Source organism: Acartia tonsa, chromosome 2 (genome assembly GCF_053477335.1).
Source record: "Acartia tonsa isolate MP-2025a chromosome 2, ASM5347733v1, whole genome shotgun sequence".
NCBI lineage: Eukaryota > Metazoa > Arthropoda > Copepoda > Calanoida > Acartiidae > Acartia > Acartia tonsa.
The window spans coordinates 28,866,697-28,888,097 of NC_137261.1; the positions used below are offsets into that span (position 1 = coordinate 28,866,697).

Sequence of the window (21,401 nt, forward strand, 5' to 3'; positions counted from 1 at the left end):
CCCATCTCCTACCACTGGATTAAAGAAATGACAAATAAATGACAGGGTAGAGAGCAACCCCTGTGATAATATCAACGAAGATTTGATATCCATTGGGTGGAAACGTGAACTTACATGCTTCTATACAAGATAGAAGGCTGATAGTTTGAAATAAATAAGGCTATAAATACATTCGATTTTCGATAGAAAATGTAATTTCGCTGGATTAGAACCGGCTCTTAGACATACTGTATTATAATGTATAGCATCGTATTACAGACAATTTTCCACGAATGTTAATATAAAAATCATAAAATTAATACTAGTTTTGTTAAAAAGGTCCTACGACCACTATGGGCTTAACAAAACTGGTTTTAATCTTCCTTTTTCTATTTTGATATCAGCGGAAAGCTGTCTATAATTGGATGCGATTACTATTACTAGACTGATATTTTGGTTAAACGGGGATTTTTTTCGATGATTCTGCTTACAAACTCTTTAACTCACTAAGTCCGTCGGTCTTTTTTAAATATTTTGGGAGAAATCAAGGAAATTAAATATTTAATAATAATATTTTGCTATTTTATTATTATCAAAATGAGTTTGTGAAATGAAATTGTACAAACTTAAAAATACTACTAATAACAAATTAATGTACAATAAAAATATTCTAATTGTACTGTTCATTATTTCAATATTGTGATATGAAGTCTAAAAACACATTTCTCTTTTTTTGTTAAAAATAAAAAAAACCACACGGCTTTAATATTTTTACAGTAGTTATAAACTGAACTTTATTGTGCTTTACATTTGAAAAGTTGAAGGCAAAATAGTTTTTCCATTGCCATATCCCTATTCGTGGGATGAAATGGCCAAGTAAAATTTTAATTGCATATACTTATCTGTGTAGCAATTGATGATAAAAATCTTGCCATCAAGTCAAAAATACGAAGGACATATTGTTTTCGGGTTCCAGCCCACCCCCCTGCTTAAAAAAATAAAATAAGGTTGGGTTGTACTTGATTTCTCCTATGCTTAACATCTGCACCGGCCCTAATCCTACTGGGCTTACACCTTTGGCCCTCTATTCCTAAGGGGTTTAACCTAACTTAACCTGACCTAAAGTAAAAAACAACTCCCCACCCTTCTTTCTTTTAAATTTATTTAAAAACAATTTTTAAAAATTTAAAAACAAGTCACTTTGAGTAAAATCATTTGCACAAATAAAAACAAACAAACTTTATACTTTTATATTCCAATGGATTTACTATTTCTTGGATCTTACATCAAATTATCATGTACTGTATTAAATTGAAACTCGTAGCTGGCTAAAATAACGATACTTCCCACACAAAAAAACTTTGTCCCCTCCCCTCCCCTCCTACTTGATGAACAAACTGTCCAACAAATGATGTCCATATTAGCAACCTAAATTGACGACAATTCTTCCCCTGTCATAATTTCTATGTATATTCTACATATATCCATTCATATTTTTGACATGATCTACATATTTCAGGTAATTCTGGTGGTGACCTGCGCCAACATTTCTCTGCCAGGAAAATAAAACTTACTTAATCCTCAATCATTATTCTACACGCAGCTGCTCTATACCTCCTTTTATCTGTCTATAAATAAATCACAATTAGCAAATTGACAGTAAAATATGTGTATGTGTATGTCTGATAAGATCTCGCAAACAATTGTTTTAAAATTTTACTGAAAGTTTAGTATTGGTTTAGTGAATGACGGGTTAAGAGGTTTTTTCCCCCCCCCGAAAGATAAATCTGCATTGTATAAAGTTCTTTTTTTCAAACCAAAAACTACTTATTCCTTATTGGGTGAAGCTTCTAGTTTTCTCATAATACATTTTCAAAACTTTTTTTTACAATATCTAACAAAAAATATCTTTAACCAACTCTTGAATTTTCTTTTTTTCTTGAGAATATTATCCCCTGCCTTCCAGACGCAGCATGATACTATATCAAAATTTGCAACAAAAAATGCACCAATTTGAGAAACTAGATTATGATAATTAGGACAGAAAAAAAATTATGACCGTTTTATTACTCAAATTCTCAATGATATATGGACTAGATGTAAGTCATATAATTTACTTTTTTTCGCACACATACACACACAGTACAAATCAAACATGGATAACAACATCCATAAAAGCGCAGAAGGTATGACAAACGAACATGTCACAACTTAATAAGCATAATATTAATTGAAAACCTGAAATTTGTTTTATAAAAAATGTGATGAAAAATACAGGATACTGTTTAAGCTGCATACTTACATTTTTAGTACTTGATTATGGAGTAGCTTCGCTTTTAATATTTTACCTTGTTGGTGTAGGAATCACTATTTTAGAAATCAGATGAATATGATAAATATAGCATAATTTTTTTTTGTTTTAAATGGACGTACTGATTTATTAGTAACGATTGTAGAGTTGCTACCCTTTCTAAATTGTACCTAGCTGTTACAGGAATCATCATGCAAAGTTTGAAGTCAGTAGAATAATAAATAATTAATTGCTTAAATTAACGATAAAAGCTAACCGTTACGGACGGACATACTAACAGATCAAAACATTTTTGGACACCCTGCATGTACTATAAATACTTAAAATAGACTTAGAAATTACAGAAAGAGCCTTTTTCCTTCTAGGGCATACTACAAAATTATCTTCAACATTTACTTTCCCCTTTTAATTCGAAAAGGTATTCCTTCCCCATTTGACCAATTTGAAATTCAAGTGTTTGCAAAAACGCGAAGTTATGAAGTTCACATAAATCGGTGTTTCCACCTTTCAGCAAACACGAAATTTTGCACCAAACGATGTAATTATGACACGTATTTTTTTTGTCAATTTAGGTTGCTAACATAATTTATTGGTCAGTTTTTTCATCCAGTAGGAGGGATGGTATGGGGTAAAGGGGTGAGTGGGGAAAAAAGAGTCAAAAAAGAAATGTGAGTGTTCCTAAACCTTCAGTTAATTGGATGTATGGTTGAATTGAATTATGAGATTTGTGTTTTTCGGATAAGAAATTTAACACAATGAACAGATAAAATCATTGGTTGAAGTAGCTACATTTTTTCCCCAGTTTTACGTGAAAGCAACATAAATTTAATGCAAAGAATTGGGCTACCACTACCATCTCATTTTTTTGGTTATTTATCACCATTATTTAATCTCAAAGGTTCTGCCTCAAACATAATATTAACAAGGATGAAAACATCCATAAAAGCGAAGCTCTTAAACGGCAAGACAAAAGATCATTATAATTTACATGAAAATCAGAATAAAAATGTATTAACAAAGTCTAAACAAAATTGTAAGTAAATTTGTTGCAAAGGTGAATAAATACAGGATACTATTTTAGGACATAATTACATTAATGAACGAAAAGAGCTAATCGTTCCGGAAGAACGGACCAACCCTATTTATAGAAAAGCTTCGCTTTAAAAAAGTACACTCAGTTGCACTGGGTCAAATTTTTAATGTAGGGTTTTAGTTCAGGATTTGGGTGGATGATCATTTACGATAAAATAAAATTTTTTTTTAATGCTAAACAATACATGATAAATGATAAATTTACTAATTACCACACTAAGAAAATGTTACATCATATACGTTCAAGAGTGGGAGTAAAGGGTTGTTTAGTTACCAACCTCAATCTTTGAAACTCCTCGATCATTTTATCGCCAAAATAATTTAAAAAAAATACATTAGATTACCCTCCGCAAACCTTTGGAATTCCTAATTTCACCAACCTAATAATTTAAAAGCTTGGATGTCCCTGTGTTTCTGTTACAATCCATAATGTAAAGGGTAGGGGAGAATCTCTGTCTTTTGATGATATTAAAAATTCCTGTTTTTAAGTGATTAAGAATAATGGGAAAAAAAATGGAATTATTATTACTTGGATTATCACCAGATATCATCATGTACTTTAATAAAGTGAAACTTCGAGCACCCCCCACCCTCCATCCCCTCCACTTCCACTGGATAAACGAACTAACCAATAAATTAGTTCCATGTTAGCAAGCTAAATTGACAATTATTTCCCTATCATAATATTCACGTATATTTTACATCTGTTACTGTTCTTGAGGGTAAGTTTGTTTACCTGTGTGGCTGCTTCAGGATGCCAGAGTGTGCCTGTTCCCGCCATCTGGCCGCCAAACGGAGAGCTGAAGCCTAACAATTATATTCCACCAACCACCACTCCTCTACCTAAACTAGGAAAGTATTTTACATGAAAAATTTAGTAGACACTAAAATTGAGAAAAAGGTTTTCCATTAAGGATTCGAAACTGATTAATATTCTCTGGATGATAACCGGTTTAAAGACACACTGAAAAATCATTTATCGCATCGTATTACAGACAATTTTTTACGAATAATAAAAATAATTCATATTCTTAATATCAGTTTTCTTTTAGTAAATGTATGCCCATAGTACTACCACTAAGTTTATTTGTAAGAGTTTAAATATTAAGCTAGCAAATACTTCACATTAAACTTAAAAATGAATATTTTACTATAAATTTGCAAAAATATAACAAAATAAAGCAAATAATAAGCTAAATCTGGTCAACTATAAATATTGTGGTGTTCCTACATAAGAAGGTAATTAAGCCAGTAGCAAAATTTATTATTTCATAAAGAGAAACCGGTAGCTGGCTAAAATAACGATCCGTCCCTTTTACCAATCCCCTCCCATTCTAATGGATGAACGAACTGACCAATAAATGATGTCCAATGGCAATTTCGACATACTTTATCCTAAAATAGGAATTTGTTATGGTAAAGTTTTAGCCGATAAAATGTTAAAGTCAAAAGTTTTTTTAAATTGTTATATCTCTTCCTGAAAGAGATTGTTCTTCATGAAATAAAGTTAGTTGGGATGAAATTAATTATGATGTAAAGATTTTTTACCCATATTGTCCTTTATAATTTATTCGCTCGACTCCGCCAAAAATACTCCGACTGCTTCGATGCTTTTATTTTTGAGATTCTCAGCTACTTTTTTTTTTATAAAAAAGATTGTTTTTGAGGTCTTCAACAAACACATTTGTCAAGATTTGCTAAAAAAAATAAGGAAAAAAGTTTACATTTCTAAAGGAACACCGCAAATTGGATCTATGTATTCTTTTGTAGAATACATACATTTTAATTGCAGTTTCGTGATTGCAAAATTTTTATTCGCAAGAATGCAAGTAAATCCTAAAGAAGTCAACATGGACCACTATTTAGTTTAGTCTTTCAATCGTCTTTAATTTATCATGTTACTGCTTATCTATACATATATAAAAAAATGTTGTTTTTACTATATTACTAACTAGCGGCTACGCCCCTAGAGGCCTCTAGTGTCATTTAAATGTTTTTTTTTTATTTTAAATATCTAATTTGAGAAATAATTTGTCTATGTTACGATCAGCTGTTAAATTCATGTCTCTACGCAAAAAATATGACGTAACAAAAAAAATTAGCCAATGAGAGGCCGTTATTGACCAATGGTAAAATTTATAGTGGCCTCTCATTGGCTAATTTTTTTTGTTACGTCATATTTTTTGCACCAATACTCACAGCATCGGCGTGAATATTTTTTTTCTTCTCGATTTTATTGTAATTTCTCTTGAAAGGGTGGTGGTACCCTCCCCCAAAATAGTTATAAACCTTCCCGGGACCAATGAGAAGCTACCCTGTTAAGGAGAACCCAATCGGTTCAGTGGTTAGCGAGATCCTTCGGTACAAACACACACACAGACAAAAAGACATCCTGTTACTTTAGTATAAGGATGGTTAAAATACCCTTTTCTCTAAAACTGGTATTAATCTTACGATTTTTATTTTAATTTTAATATTCGTGGGAACATGTCTGTAATACGATGTTATACATGATCTTTCAGTATTGATGAGAACCGGTTTTAATCCAGCGGATATTAATCGGTCTCGAAGTATTCTTTAGAAATAACATTGTTTGATAACAGGTTGTTTACAAATTTCTGAGCAAAGTTAATTTAACAAGGATGACAACATCCATAAAAGCGAAGCACTGAAACGGTAGGACAAACGGACATTAACACTTGTATAGTATCTGAACTGAAAAATCGGAACATAAATGTATAAATGTCGAATCAAAATTGTAGGTAAATTTGTTGAAAAACTGCTTAAAAACAGATTAATGTTTATGGACATACTTACATTTTTGGACTTGATTATAGAGTTGCTTCGCTTATAATATTCAATATTGTTCTTTGTTGTCCCAGGAATCAATATACCAAAAATCAGATCAAACGGATAATTAAAACACTTGAAAATTTGTTGTTAAAAAAGTAGAAAAATCAACATGTTTAAAATGGACGTACGGACATTCTGGTAATGATTATAGAGTTGCTAGATAGATAGATTCTAAATCGTACCCAACTACTACAGGAATCATCATGCAAAGTTTGAAATCGATAGGACAATTCTAACATGCCTAAATTAACGAATAAAAGCTATCTATCTCGGACGGACGTACGGACGGACGGACCGACCCTAATTATAGAAAAGCTTCGCTTTTAAAAATGTGGGATTGTAGGGGGGTTATATTTGGTTAGAGAGGTAATGAATCTCTAGAATTTTCTTCCTGGGGATATTAACACCCCCCTATCGCACGTCCTTTGTTAAATGCATGATCATTAATAAAACACGCCACTAACCTTATTTCTGTAATGCAATTGTTGTGCAAGGGTTGATAATTTGTATGCTGCGTATCTTCAGGACCATTTACAATTTATATGTTCTTGGGGTGTGGATCCTAAATTATTTTTAAATGCGTAACAGCTCCATAAATGATATTCCTCTACACTGTTTTTAAATCTAATCCCTAAACTCTAATCTAATGTACTGAAATAAATTTAACCTTTTAACAGTTAGGAAGTTGAATCCATTTTTATAGAAGCAGAAATATAATCTAAGATTACAGTTTTGACCCTCTAAAAAACGTAATCTTCCATTCCACTTTCCCCTCTCTTGGTGATGATATCATCAACGCCGATATGATTTATGTAATCTACCATTCCAATTTTGCTTCTCTTGGTGATGCTATCATCAATGACGATACAATTTTTGAAATGTACCATTCCACTTTCAAGAGAGGCGAAACTGGAATGGTGGTTTACACTTTTAACATATTTGAAATCATACATACTATTTTTCAATTATGTTAATCGTAGGAATGTATAAAATACTATTTAAAATTAAAAATATTTATGTAAAATAAAAATAATTACTAGAATATACAATTACTATTATGTCGATTTAAATAAGGGGATCAATGTTTATGAATACTCTGATATGTAAACATAAATGTACCATTCCAGTTTCGCTTCTATTGAAAGTGGAAAGGTAAATTTCAAAAATCGTATTGGCGTTGATGATATCATCACTAAGAGAGGGGAAAGTGGAATTGTAGATTACGTTTTTAGAGGATCAAAACCGTAATCATAGATTTGCTTCTATAAAAATGGATTCAACTCCCTAATTGTTAAAAAGCTAGTTAAACCATTTCTCAGTTTTTGTTATTGAAAATTTAAGTATCTCTTATCTGTTTACTCATAAGATAAAGCATTTCTACATTTACATATTGTTTGATGTTTTTTTTATATATTTTTATTACTTCATAATTGATACTAAATTGAAAGATTTTTTTTCTTTTGAAAATGATCTACTATTTAAAGGATATAGATGTCATAAAAATCAGAAGTTTGGGAAGCTTCAGAAAATTTATATAAAAATTGGACCAGGATCCTTACCACTGAAACATATACATACAAACAGACACTCTAAAATTTCATTTTTGTAAATTATAAACTTTTTTACTTCTGTAATATTTAACTACATTTGTTGATTTAACCGGGTTTACTTGTTTATTTACTGAATTTGAATTTTATTCTTTTTCCTGTACTTCTACTTGTAAACATAATTTTTAAACCCTTTTTTTTATAGTGCATTCGTTTTGTATACACACATACATATTACATACTTGTTTTAGCTGTGTAATTTCTTTTAATTATCTACTACTTCACTTTTCCTACCCCTAAGCTATGAGCACAAAAATTGAAGTATTACCAAAGTTTATACCTTATAACCAACATTTTTTGTGTCTATATTTGGAGTATGTTTGTCCTATTGTCAGACCAGATATTAATCAGGGCTCAGCAGCCGAGAAGCAGCCGCCTGTAATTCCCAGGGAAATAAACTTTTTACACTTTTAAAAATCAGCTGAAAGTCTAAACCTGACTCAAAAATGGCTATATCCCCTTGAAAAAAATTCTAACATCCAAACTGGTTTAAATTTAAGGCTTAGTCGCGGCTGATGCACGGCTGCCGAGCCATGGTTTATATTTCTTTAGCAGTCTCTCATACGCTGAATTGTAGAGATCGAAATTGATCTAATTCAAATTTTGATGATATTAAATGTTTATTGTTTAACAATTTCAGAGTAAGGAAAAGGTATTAATTGTCATATATTGTATCGTACTATATACCGCTTTCCGTGGATATTGAAATGGAAAAGTAAAACCAGTTTTTTTAGGAACTGGCTAACAAAACTGGTATTTTTTATTTTTATTTTAATATTCTAGGAAAATTGTCTGAAATAGTATGCTGTACATGATTTTTCAATATGACTGAAAAACAGTTATTACAAGGTTTCTAAGCCAATACATGAATTTATGTTGCTTTTCTTTAAAAAAATAGTTTTAACACTTTTTATGAACACTATTTAAACCTTTGAGAAAAAGGGGCTTAGGCAAGATTAAGCATAAGGGCGCGCTATCTTTTTTATCAAAAGTTAATTTTAAACTTAAGTAATTGGTATATACATAATAGTTTGCTTTTAACAACAATTTTTTATAGTAATTTTTAAGAATTAAGTTCTCGCATAAATGTAATTTTCTTAACAATAGATAATATTAGATTGTGAAAAAGATAAAATTTACCTAAAGAATAATTCAATATTCATGGGAGCGAATCTGATAATAGCTTTTTTTAATTCGATGCAATACAAGATTTTTAAGTATGGCTAAGTAATGGTTCTGATCCAGCGGATGTTAATTAAAAAAGCTAAAAACAGATAACTTTTCTACATACGAAAAATTAGTTACGAACAAACTTACTCGGATTAAAGTAAAGTGTTGTTGTAGCAAAGATGGATGCATCCATAAAAGCGGTGTTCTAAAATCAGAAGGAAGGACAAACTCTTGTAGAGCAGAATAATTATTTGTAAATCTAAATAAAATCAAATGAAAAGGTTAATTTATCATGCAAAAAAGATGTTGTCAAAAAGTTAAAAATGTTTTAAATGAACATACGAACTTTCTGGTAACAATTATAAAGTTGCTACTCTTCCTAAATCGGTGTAGAAATAATAATACAAAGTTTGAAATCTATAGGACAATTTTAACATGTTTAAATCAACAAAAAGAGCTAACTGTTACGGAAGGACGTACGGACCGACACTTATTGCAGAAAAGCATCACATTTAAAAATCTAGTTTACTGTTTCTTATCGCAAGGCCCAGCGTATGTGTGTATTTATACAACTTTTTAGTCCACAAAAACTATGCAAGTATTATAGCCGTTGTAAATCATTTTATAATTATCATGTGCTCGGCTAAATACCATGGCTCAGCAGTCGCAGTCACGTTCTAGTATAATTTTGTCTAATCTGCAGCTGCCCACTGCAGTTTTAGCCCACTGGGCCGGAGCCGCCAAAAGCAGCCGAATTGTCTGGTGCTGTTGCAGACGAACACTTTAAATAAAAAACATTTTTCAGTATGGCTTCGAAACTGATAAATATACTAAATATATTAAACCGGATCTATGCCATACTAAAAAATCATGTATGGCTTCGTTTTAAAATAAATATCATAAAATTAATAATAGTTTTGTTAGCCCCTAGAGACGAGTTTTAATCTTATAATTTTTATTCATTTTAAATATCTATTAATCATGCTGAATAAACACTATCATGCCGCCTATCAAAATAAAATTGCGGCTATCGAGCCCTTGTATAAAGAAAATCATTTTTTTTTATAAAACTTTAAAATGCCTTGTAAGGCCTATAAAATTTGCGCGAAAAAATTGTTTATATATCAAAAGTAAAACCCTGAAAGAAATGTTCTATAAGCGTTTTCTATAAAACATAAAACGAAGGTTTTTATAATGAGGCATGTTCAAATTGTCCCATCGATTTCAAACTTTTCATGATGCAATATTAAGGCAGAAACTAGAAAGCGTAGCAGCTTTTTTGTTGTTATATTTTTAATATTTTGTTTATTAAGTTCTGACACTCTGCTTATGTGTTAATATTCATTTGTTCTATTATCTGGGCTCAAAAGCTTCGCTTTTATGGGATTTTGTCATCATTGTTTTATTGAAATTTAGCAGCTATGCCCCTAAAAGCCTCTAGGAGCACTTGATGGTGAGGAAGAGGGGGTGGAGGTCTGTCCAAATTTTCAATCATAATGATTTAAACTTAGGTACTATATTATCCTTTAAAGTTATAAATTCAACCAAAAAGAGCTTAAAAGAAACAACCAGAAACGTTGAAACAAATGCAAAAACAAAACTTTTGTTGAGTCAGGATTATTCAGATTGTAAGAGGCGGAATGATTAAATTTTAAGATATTGGTACCATCTGTTGTAAAAGAACATAACAACCTAATGAAAAACTAAATCTTCAATTGGAGGGCGGGGAGGTGGCAGAGGGTGTTTTTTTTTTGTCATGACCATATATCTATGGAGGACACAACATTCCCCCCATTACTGCACTAAAACCTCTTCTAGAACAATATAAAACTTCCCCAAAAATTATCAATCGATCAATTGTACAAATAAGCTTTTAGTGAGTTAAACATTACGATTATACCGTAGTTTAAACATAGCCTATGAGTAGGACAGAATACACACCAAGATCTTATTTTGGTGCATCTCTAGACCAAATCTTGCTTAGTGGCTGTTCATGATTATATGGTCACACGCCCTCTAGACAGCCAACCCTTTGATTGCACGATCTTTGTCTGGAAATCCTAACTGTGCAAGGTAATGAGTTGCGAATATTTTGGGTAATAACATCCCCCCTACTCTACACTAACTATTTATGTCACACACCTGACACAGCATCAAAAGGAACCAATTTTAACGTCTTTGGTTATGACGCGATGTTGGCCGAGATAATAACATAACGATAACGCTACAGTCGCAGCCCAACTACTTTCAAGGAACCATTTTCCATGTAACACCAAACAATTGAACCATTCTGACTATATGTATGAGAAAAACATTGAAGTGAGAAATATGTTGATGTCTCGCCAAAGATTACAGAATATATCACATCAATATTTTATCATTTATACTCCCAGGAAAACTGGGGCACAGGAATCACCAGCCGCATCGTATTATGGACAGCCTTCCGCGGATATTAAAATGAAACATTATAAGATTAAAACCAGTTATGTTAGCCCCGATTGGCCCCTAACAATACTGGTATTATTTTTTAATTAGAAAATTGTCTGTAATATAATACTATACATGATTTTACAGTATGGTTGAGAACCGTTTCTAATCTAGCGGATATTTATTTGTATCGAAGCCATACTGAAAAATAGATTTGTGATATAGCCTTAAGTAGCAATAGGCGTACAATATAACATTCGGCAGCTTAACAGCCAGCAGCTTTTAAAGTTCATAGAAATTTGGAGATAATCGTTACCATGAACATTTTTCCGTGAACTTCACTAGATTCTAAACATATACTACTTCAACATAGACATAGTTATGGAAATTTTTGAGTATTTTCGTAAAAAATGTGTTTTAAAACATACTTTCCCGCAATTAGGGTTTGTCCGTCCGTCCGTCCGTAATGGGTAGCTCTCATCGTTAATTTAGTCAAATTAGAATTAATCTATGAATTTCAAACTTTGTCTATCCGCCTGTAAAGGTATTATCGTTCATTTAGGCATGTTAGAATCGATTTCAAACTATATTCTGTGCTTCCATATACATGGTGTAATCCTTGTTTATAACTGCAAATATCGATCCCTCTACAAATCCGATTTAGTAGCATTTAAATGTGTAAAGGATCCCATTTAGGATTTAAATATAAGGTGGTGTACTTTACTATCGAGGGTTTTATTTTATATCTTCGTTTATTGAGGTTTAAGTACTTTTTATCTGTGCATATTTCTTATATTTTACTATCAAATTAAGATAAACTGTTGTGAATATAGCTTTACTGGGTAATTCAAGTTTTTCAGAAAACGCTTTTATTTTACAAGTGAATCATTTCCAATATACGTTTTTTCGTCTGATTGTTTGTCGCCCTATCTCTTCACCAATTGCAGTTTGTCCGTTAATATTTTCATTAATATTTTAAGTAGGCTTCTGAAACTTTGAAATTCCCTTATTAATAAACATCAACCTTACTATGTTAAATAAATAAAGGCCGATAAATTGATGTACATCCCCAATGATGATACACAACATTACACCTCCTGTTAAAACTATTTGACACTATTTGACAATTAACCAACCAATTAAAATTCAATAAAAATCCGGTATCCAAAATTGTTAGGTCCACAAATAAGAAAACGTTATTTTAAAACGTTGGGGACTAGTGTAATAAAAAGCCCAATTTCCCCTTCCTGAGAAACATACAATATTCTGTAAAACAATTATTAAAATACTTGAGAGTTCAGAGTACAGATATGAGGACAAAGAGTTTTGTAGAAATATCACGGAGCCTAGATGTGAGATTGTCAACAAAACCAGAGATATCACCAGGTAAAATAATATGTAACATGATGTCTGTTTGTATGTTTGTCTGTCCGTATCGTAGGATCTCGCTTACCACTAGACTGATATAGTTTACCTTTACAATGAAGCTTCTAATAGGTCTTGGGAAGGTTATTTTAGGAGATGATACCACAATCCACCCAAGACTCTCGCCCCTAGACTAGAATGATCCCCCACTTGTCCCAGCATATTCTTTTGCCCCAAAAATTAAGGGACTTTAATTCAATTTTAAATGGGTTGTACAAATAATTCGCAGTTTCCAAACTTATCCATCAATAAAGTTATCTACATGAGTGGTAGTTTTGTTTATCATGATTGGGAGTCTTGAGATATACCAACATATTTTGATGTAAATACAACAATTATTTACTAAAAAGAATGTTAGTATATCTTTAATAAATAGAAGAAAAAATATTTAATGTTTGAAAGCGATAGAAAGAGTAATTATCTCTAAATATTAATTTAAGGAAAACACCAGAAATTCAATTTAACTTTTTGGTCATAAACGTCTTAAGTATATGGAAATACCTAAGTAATTATATTTACTATCTCAGGTTTAAATGTTTTTAATAATATTTCCCATAATAGATAATTTAGGTTTGTAAAACAGGGACATTCACGGACATAACAAATAAAAAAAATTTTTAAAGTAAAATAACACATGGACATAAGATTAGTGTTTGAAGTAATACCCAAGTGATGATACCTTTTCATTTTATGAGGAAGGAAGAGGGGTAAAAAATATTTCAAAGGCTTATATGGGAATTAATCTTTATATTATCCGATTTGGTTCCTCTTGAAGGTGATTGGAATGGTATTTCAGACGTGCCATGAATATAGAGAAGCTCTTACATATAATCTTTTGATTGAGTAAACTAGATCAAATTTTATTAAATTATTTGTTGCTCTCCTCAAAGTGCCTGTCGAGCAAGGAACTCCCTTTCAATCTCAAATAATTTCAAAAAAGAGATAGAGGGGTGATTATTTTTTCATGGCCACTGCGGGGGGCCCTAAACGCACGGCTCTACCCAGTACCAAATATTACCTAACCTAACATGACCTTTGAGGGAAAACACAAATAATATTCTTTGAAAATATTATTTTATTTTTCAGATGTGAGCCTGTTAAACCTGACATAGATAAGAAGATCTGCAAGCCTGGGAAAACTATTCAATACAGGAAAATTTTACATAAAATCATTTTAATTGATCAGTTAATTTTAAGTTCTTAAAGTTTTCTAACCCCAAAAAGAAATGATTGGATAAAAAAATTCATTCATAAGAAAATAAGCGGATATAATCCCTTTCGTGACATCAACTCTTAAGGGGCGTTTCTCCGTATTTTCACAATAGCTTTAGATAGGTTATTTTAGGTTAGATTGGGGATTGCCCCACAGTGTTAGAAAAATGGCCTCGTAAATAACCCTATAAAAAGCTAATATGAAAATATGACGAAACGCCCCTTAAAAGGCGATGTAACGAAAGTGTTATAAGTTTTTAATGAATTTCTTCTAAAGTTCCCATTCGAGCAAGAAACCCTTACCCCTTATTTAGAAATAAATTCCAAGTAAGGGGGTATGGCTCATTTTTAGTTTGTTTGTTCATTACTTTAGTTCAAGTTGGGTTAGGTTATATTGGGTGATGGGTAGCCATGCTTGGTTATGACACCACAGGTTAGGGCCCCCCAGGGCTTAGTTAGACTAACCCGTGATGGTTAAGGCTTCCTTCAATGATTAGGTATGAATATCCCCACCAAACATGTCATGTAAAATTTATTTAATTCCAGAGAGAAGTGTGAGATGGAGTATAATATAAAGTGTACTCCAGTATTTGATAAGAAAACAAGGACCATACAATTTGAAATTAATATTTACATTTTTTAATATAGCATAGCTACTCTATATCTCAGATATATCAGAACGTTCGTCTATGCGTAAAAGCGAGTTTTAAATTATAACCATTAGGTACAATAGTACTAAGTTTTTTTTGTCTGAAGCTTAAGATCTCAATAACTACTAAACCACTTAAGTTATCTTTAAAAAAAGCTTTATATATTTAGCTTCTGTGAGGGTTTTAGGATTCTTTTCATATTAAAGTCTTGGAATGGTTTTAAGCTATATTTAAAGCCCCTCTCTATCTTTTCGAATACAGAGCCCCATAGAAGCTAATTTGTATCCGCTAGTATTGCTTTTATTAAAAAACTTCTCCTCCCCCTTATTTCTTATTTATTTTAATAATAAGGAGGTGGGGGGACTAGGAACTTTAGGGGAATGAAATTAAATTAAAATAAAATTTGTTTGAATTGATGGGATAACATCACCCTTGAGACTTATTTATCATCTATCAATCCTATGAAGAAATTTATAAATTTCAATAGAGGGGAATAGTTATTTATCGCATAATATTATAGACAGCTTTCAGCGGATATTTAAATAAAGAATTTTATGGACGATGATGGAAGTCCCTCCACAGATTATGACGTCAAACGATTGAATAACCAATGGGAGACCAGCATAAATTTTACCATTGGTCAATTACATTGTAGCTTCTTATTGGCTAGTCTTCTGTGGAGGGACTTTAATCATCTTCATTTTATGATTAAAACTGGAATAAATATAACGATTTTATTTTAGTGGAAATGTATCTGTTATACGATGCTATACGTGATTTTTCAGTGTGGCTGTGAACCGATTATTATCCTGCGGACATTAGTTGGTTTTGAATCCATACTATACATTTTATTGACAGAAAGGGAGGGACATTAAAGTAAAACACTAGAGGGAGAAAGGGTTAAATAACTGTATCCACCCATAGCAATCGTCTTGTGCAACCTTCCAATTGGGTCATTGAAAATCAACCAATGGTATAGCTTATATTACCACAGCTAAGTAGCAGAAAATTATTTAGAAGCAGACGAAAGAGGTCTTTGAAAAATGAAGGGAGGTAGTTGTCTGTGTATACATCTATACTATAGATCTGTTGAAGAGACAAAAATGCCGACGATATTAATCTACAACCCTTTTGTACCCAAATAAATACTGAACAGAAAAAGCAGGATTTACTAGAGGAGAGGGGGGGGGGGGACTTTATATACCTCCATTGTCTTATCACTGTGTTTATAATAGAAAAAAGTCGAAGTAGTTAAAGGAGTAGCTAATTAATAACAAATTAATGATGCACTATAATTATCCTTAGGGGTCAAGTTGAAAATATTAACGTTTATGATAGCAAGGACAATACTTCACATAAGTAGCTCAGTAGGAACAAGAATAGAGATGCGCAAATGTGTAGATTTAGTTTAAATGTAATATATCACAACGAAATAAAACACGCTGAACAGCAGTCAAAAAGCAGCCCATTATTTGATTTTGCAACAGAGTGTTTCATATTTTAGTTATCAATAGCGACTACGCCCCTAGAGGCTTCTAAGGGCACTTGAGGGAAGGGGTAGGTGAATTAGACAACCCATTTTTTATTTTTGTTTTAAAAGAAAAAAACTATTTGTGAGGTAATTTTTTTCTAGAAGCGATTTCTAGGGGCGAGGGTGATAATAACCTCCCTAAAAATTGTTATAAACCTTTCCAGGATCTATAAGAAGAACCATATCGGTTCAGTGGTTTGCGAGATCCTTCTGTGCTCACATAAAGATATTGTTACTTTATTTATAGATATACCAAAATACCAGGATATACTTGTATACGGACGTCTTACATTTTTTATTGTTAGAGTAGCTGCGCAAAACAACGTGTAGAAAGTGATAAATATGCTTGGTGTACCTTTAATCTCTTCGATTTTAATTCAATTAATGTCAATTTAGGAATTTGCAGCTCTCCGAGCAATGATTTAATGACCTAATTAAAATTAATATCTATTTTTATTACGGTTTTTGCTTGTACCATATCAGATAATGGAGAAATAGAGAGAAGTTAGATAAAAAGAGAGAGGGGAGGGTGAAAAAGAAAGAGAGAGAAACAGTTTAGATCAGTATAAAGATAGATATGCAGCCAAAAATTTTCTATAGTCGCTATAAAAACAAATTAATAATATTTTAGTATGTACGTGTGTTGGCTAAATCCCCTTAAACACAATACATGGCATAGAATAAGATAGAAAATAATACGCAATAATGCAACGAAAAGTAAATAAGGTGACTTTGTATCTACACTGCGAGGGGCCCTGTCCCTACAGTGCTACCTAACCTAACCTGAACTAAAGAAAAAAATAAACAAACGAAAAATCCCCCCCCCCTTGTTTTTAATTGATTTAAAGCATAATGGGGTAGGGGTATTTCTATGCCCAATTTGAGGGAAAACGCCAAAAATGTGACCGTTTGTTTGTAATTTTTTTTAGGGGGGGGGGGGTTGGATGTTAAGGGCAATGTAGAATTAGACACTGTTTTCTGAGCGATAATTTATTAACGGACGGACAAATTTTCTGTGTTATCGCTGTACCTAGATATACCTAGAAGCTAGTATTATTGTTCTTGTTTATTAAGTATTTCAAGCTATAAATCAGATTTGCAATTTTATGCAGCACTGGTAATTAAAAGTAATTAGTGTATTATAATACGTTAATTAAATATGTTTTATAATAATCGATATATTATTACTTTGATGTTGCACCAAATTTCCATGTACTTTGATAAAGTTATGCTCGCAGATGGCTAAAATAACTGGATGAACTGACCAATAAATGATGTCCATTTTAGAAAGCTAAAATGACAATAAATTTTTCCCTGTCAATATATCCACGTATTCTATATCCATTTTTATAATGCATGTATTGTATAAAGAGTTTGAGTATAGAAGAAATCCAATAAAATAAGGATTACTTACAACATACATAAAAGCGAAGCTCTAAAAAAAGAAAGGAAAAACGAACAGTATATCTTGTAGAGTGTCAAAACTTTATAATTAGAACACTTATTTCTAAGTCTAAACAAAAGATAAGATTGTTGCAAATTGTGTAAATACGCCACGCTTGTAATACTGTAATACTTTGTTGTTTTTTATTATTCCAAAAATCAGTTGAATGGGATAATTATATACCGGTCATAAGGGCCGTTCCTAATTATAGAACCTTCCTTGGACCTATGAGAAGCTTTATTGTAAACGAGAAACATATCGGTTCAACGGTTACCAAGATTCTTTGCTAAGCACAGACAGAGAGACAAACATACAATCAACCTGTTACATTTATATAAGGAAAAACAAGAAAGCTTGGGTCATTTGTTGAATTGTCGTTTAGAAATTGACTTACTAAAAAGTACTAATTATATAACAATTGCGCTAAAACAAATACAGACTCATTTTTTTGGTCGGAATGTGAATATCAGACATACATTTTTCTTTCGTCAAAACCCCTTTTTTGATACAATAGTTATAGGGATAAATAGATTACCAAAATGGATTTATTATTACTTGGATCGTACACAAGATTTTCATGTTCTCTAACGAAGTGAACTTGTAGCGGACTTAAATAACTATCTCCCCCATCCCCCACCTTTACCACATATTCTCCCCTCATACTGGATGAACGAACTGACAATAAATGACAAGAGAAATAGTTGTCTAAAACAAGACAGACTGGTTAAGACACTGTATTCCCCAAGTCTTTAATAAGAAGGAAAAATTTGATATTTCAATTACAAAATAAATTTAAAAAAAAACAAACAGTGAGCGTTTCTCTAGACTTTTTTGTCTCTAATATCTCAACCTAAGTTAAGATCCAAATTGTATGGAATAATATTGCAGGGAGAAATGTGAAGATAGTTATCAGTCCAAGGTAAATATAGCAGGGCTCGGCAGCCGCGCGTCACCCGCGACTAAGCCTTAAATTTAAACCCGTTTGGTTGTTTAGATTTTTTTGGGGAAAACAAGGAGTTTTACATATTTGGGCTGAATTTTAGATTTTCAGCTGATTTTTAGAATTGTAATAGGTTGATTTCTCTGAGGCTTACAGGCGGCTGACGAGCTGCTGCCGAGACCTGTTAAATATAGAGTGTAGGGTACCTCTGAATTAGATCTTTCCCGAGCATAAAACTTTCCCTAACTAATGCATAAAATAGCTAGGATTTCATTTTCCACCCAAAATAACTCAAACTTCAGAGCATTGATCTTTATCTTATAGAGGCATTTTATATAAGTTTATAAAAATTACCCAAATTTCCCAATCAAACTTTTTTTGTGGTTTAGTAAAATTAATTTCTAAATGCTGTCTAAAGTTTCGAAAGGTTGTTATTATTTGTATTATCTATAATATTTGTATGCTGGTTTCTGTACTCTAACCTGATCCAATAATGAGGTTCCCTAGTAAATAGGCATGTCTAACCCATAATGATTTCATAATACTGCCCCTTTTCAAAATTTTCAAGTAGTTTAACAGTTGGAATATTGAAAATATTTTACCTTCTTGATGCATATATTTATTTTAACCTAACTATTTTAACAAGCATAACATTTTTTTTAGTGTTTCCATAGGATAACAATTACGGTTTTTTATCAGGTGCACATTATGGTAAAGTGTTCCTGGTATAGATTATTTCTAAAAATCTATTATCTTTAAATGCTGCTATCGGCCAAACGACTGAAAGTATATATTATGACAACCGACAAAAGAAGGCCTACAAATATTTGGAAATAGCCATTACTTTATAATGCACAGTTTTCTCTTGTGTAATCAAAAACTTATTTTACGCCTGTTTTCTTCAGTCAAGCTTTCACTGTACATCGATAAATCTTGGCTATTTTAGATTAATTATTGTCTTTCTCAAGCAGAGTACTATTATGCTAAATGTACGTTCAGCCGTTTGGCAGCTAGCAGCCTTTAAAAATCATAGATTTTTCAGGATAATTGATACCAGGAACATTTTCACCTGCTTCCTAGAGACCTCAACTAACATTAGGAGAAAGATAATTTATTTACAATATGAATCAAATAAACAATAAATATAATAAAAGCTAAAATGTCTTACTTATATTTCAAGAAAGTAAATAGTATATTTAAACTCTCAACTGTTAAAGAAGTTTTTGCATGTTTCAGTGTTGTTTAAAGTGTGTTAAACTATCATTTTTATTCATTTTGGAATTCTTAAAAAAAATATGTAACCTTGAGACTTGAGTTGAATCTTGGATGAATTTATTTACAATATTTTTTGTATGTTTTGTTGTTGCGATTAATATTAACACAAGAATTTATATTGTTTTTATATACTTAAAAGTTAAACTTTTAAATCTACACCTTCATTCAGCTTATAGCATTTTAAACTTAGACGTGTTTTAAATGTGGTATTTTTATCCCCGCCCCCAGAAAATAAGGTTTTTGAAATGCATTAGATAATCCTCATTAAACCTTAAAAAATCCTCATTTAAACCATTTCAAAACTTGGACATCCCTGTTAAAATAATAAATAATAAATATGCTTATTTTTTATTCATCCTTGATTGACTAATATTGTTTAGTGCGAGGAGAAGATGAGAGTTGATTATAAGACTGAGTGTATCTATACCAAGGACTGTCATAAGAACTCTTGTAAACAGGTAAATAGATAGATAAATATAGAAAAGTTTATTATAAGATAACTAGATAGACAAGTCTTTAGTTATATGGATGGAAAAATATATATACAAATAGATACATCTTAGATTGTGAAAAAGATTTGATGTTACTTGATTAATAGATAGAAAGATAGGTATGAGATAGATAGATAGATAGACAGAAAGACAGATATGTGATCTTACAGAAGAAAAGATAAATATGTGGTAGATAGATAAAAAGATAATTTATTAAATTAGGGATGGATATATCCTGATGCAAAGCAAAATTATAATCTAATATATTACAATTAAATCAAACTATTTTTTTTGCTGATTATGTAACTTTTTGCACGAAAATTATACTAGATGAAACTTACAAAAAATCTTAAAAATGCCTGGTCAAAATCATAAAAGTAGGGGGTTATTTTTTAGGAATTTTTTATGAGCGGTGATTTTCTACAATTGGTTTAGTTTCATAATTCAATGATTCTGGCATTTAAATTTAAGTATGATTTAATTAACCCAAAAATTGTGTAAATGGCATAGTAAGTAATTAATTGTAAAGGTATACAATTTATCTTTTTACAAATATTTGTTGTTCTATGGAAACATTATGCCATTTACCTATTCCAGAAATAAGATTAAATAGAAATATAAACAAGTAAATATAAATGGACATAGAATATACATGGATATTATGACAGGCAAATAAATTTGTCGTCAATTTAGGTTGATAAAATGGACATCATTTATTGATAAGTTTGTTCATCAAGTAGGAGAGGAGGGGATGGACGTAAAGGGGTGGATAAAGGAACTCCCCTTTATTTTAAAATAAGGGTTGATGGGATGTATTTGCTCCACAGGGCACTTTGAGGAATACTGTCAAATTCATTAAGCTTCGCATTGGTAAACGATGTCATCCTTGTTTCTAGCCTTGTTGTGGCCTGCACGATTTCTTAGAACCAATTAGAGGGTAGGGCTGGCAAAAAAAATTCATACCTCACCCGTTTTTCAACTTTTAATAGTATTT

At 31.5% G+C, this 21,401-nt stretch overlaps 1 protein-coding gene across 1 annotated transcript in view; it reads left to right on the forward strand.

Moving 5' to 3' along the window:
- Positions 1–21,401, forward strand: part of LOC145309154 (uncharacterized) — a 37,052-nt gene that overhangs the window by 7,786 nt on the left and 7,865 nt on the right. Inside the window, exons 2-8 of the mRNA XM_080150321.1 lie at positions 1,499–1,535; positions 4,133–4,232; positions 12,739–12,825; positions 13,951–14,013; positions 14,620–14,680; positions 18,588–18,620; positions 20,297–20,374. Of these exons, the coding sequence (XP_080006447.1) occupies positions 1,499–1,535; positions 4,133–4,232; positions 12,739–12,825; positions 13,951–14,013; positions 14,620–14,680; positions 18,588–18,620; positions 20,297–20,374 (459 nt within the window). The remainder of the gene's footprint in view (positions 1–1,498; positions 1,536–4,132; positions 4,233–12,738; positions 12,826–13,950; positions 14,014–14,619; positions 14,681–18,587; positions 18,621–20,296; positions 20,375–21,401) is intronic.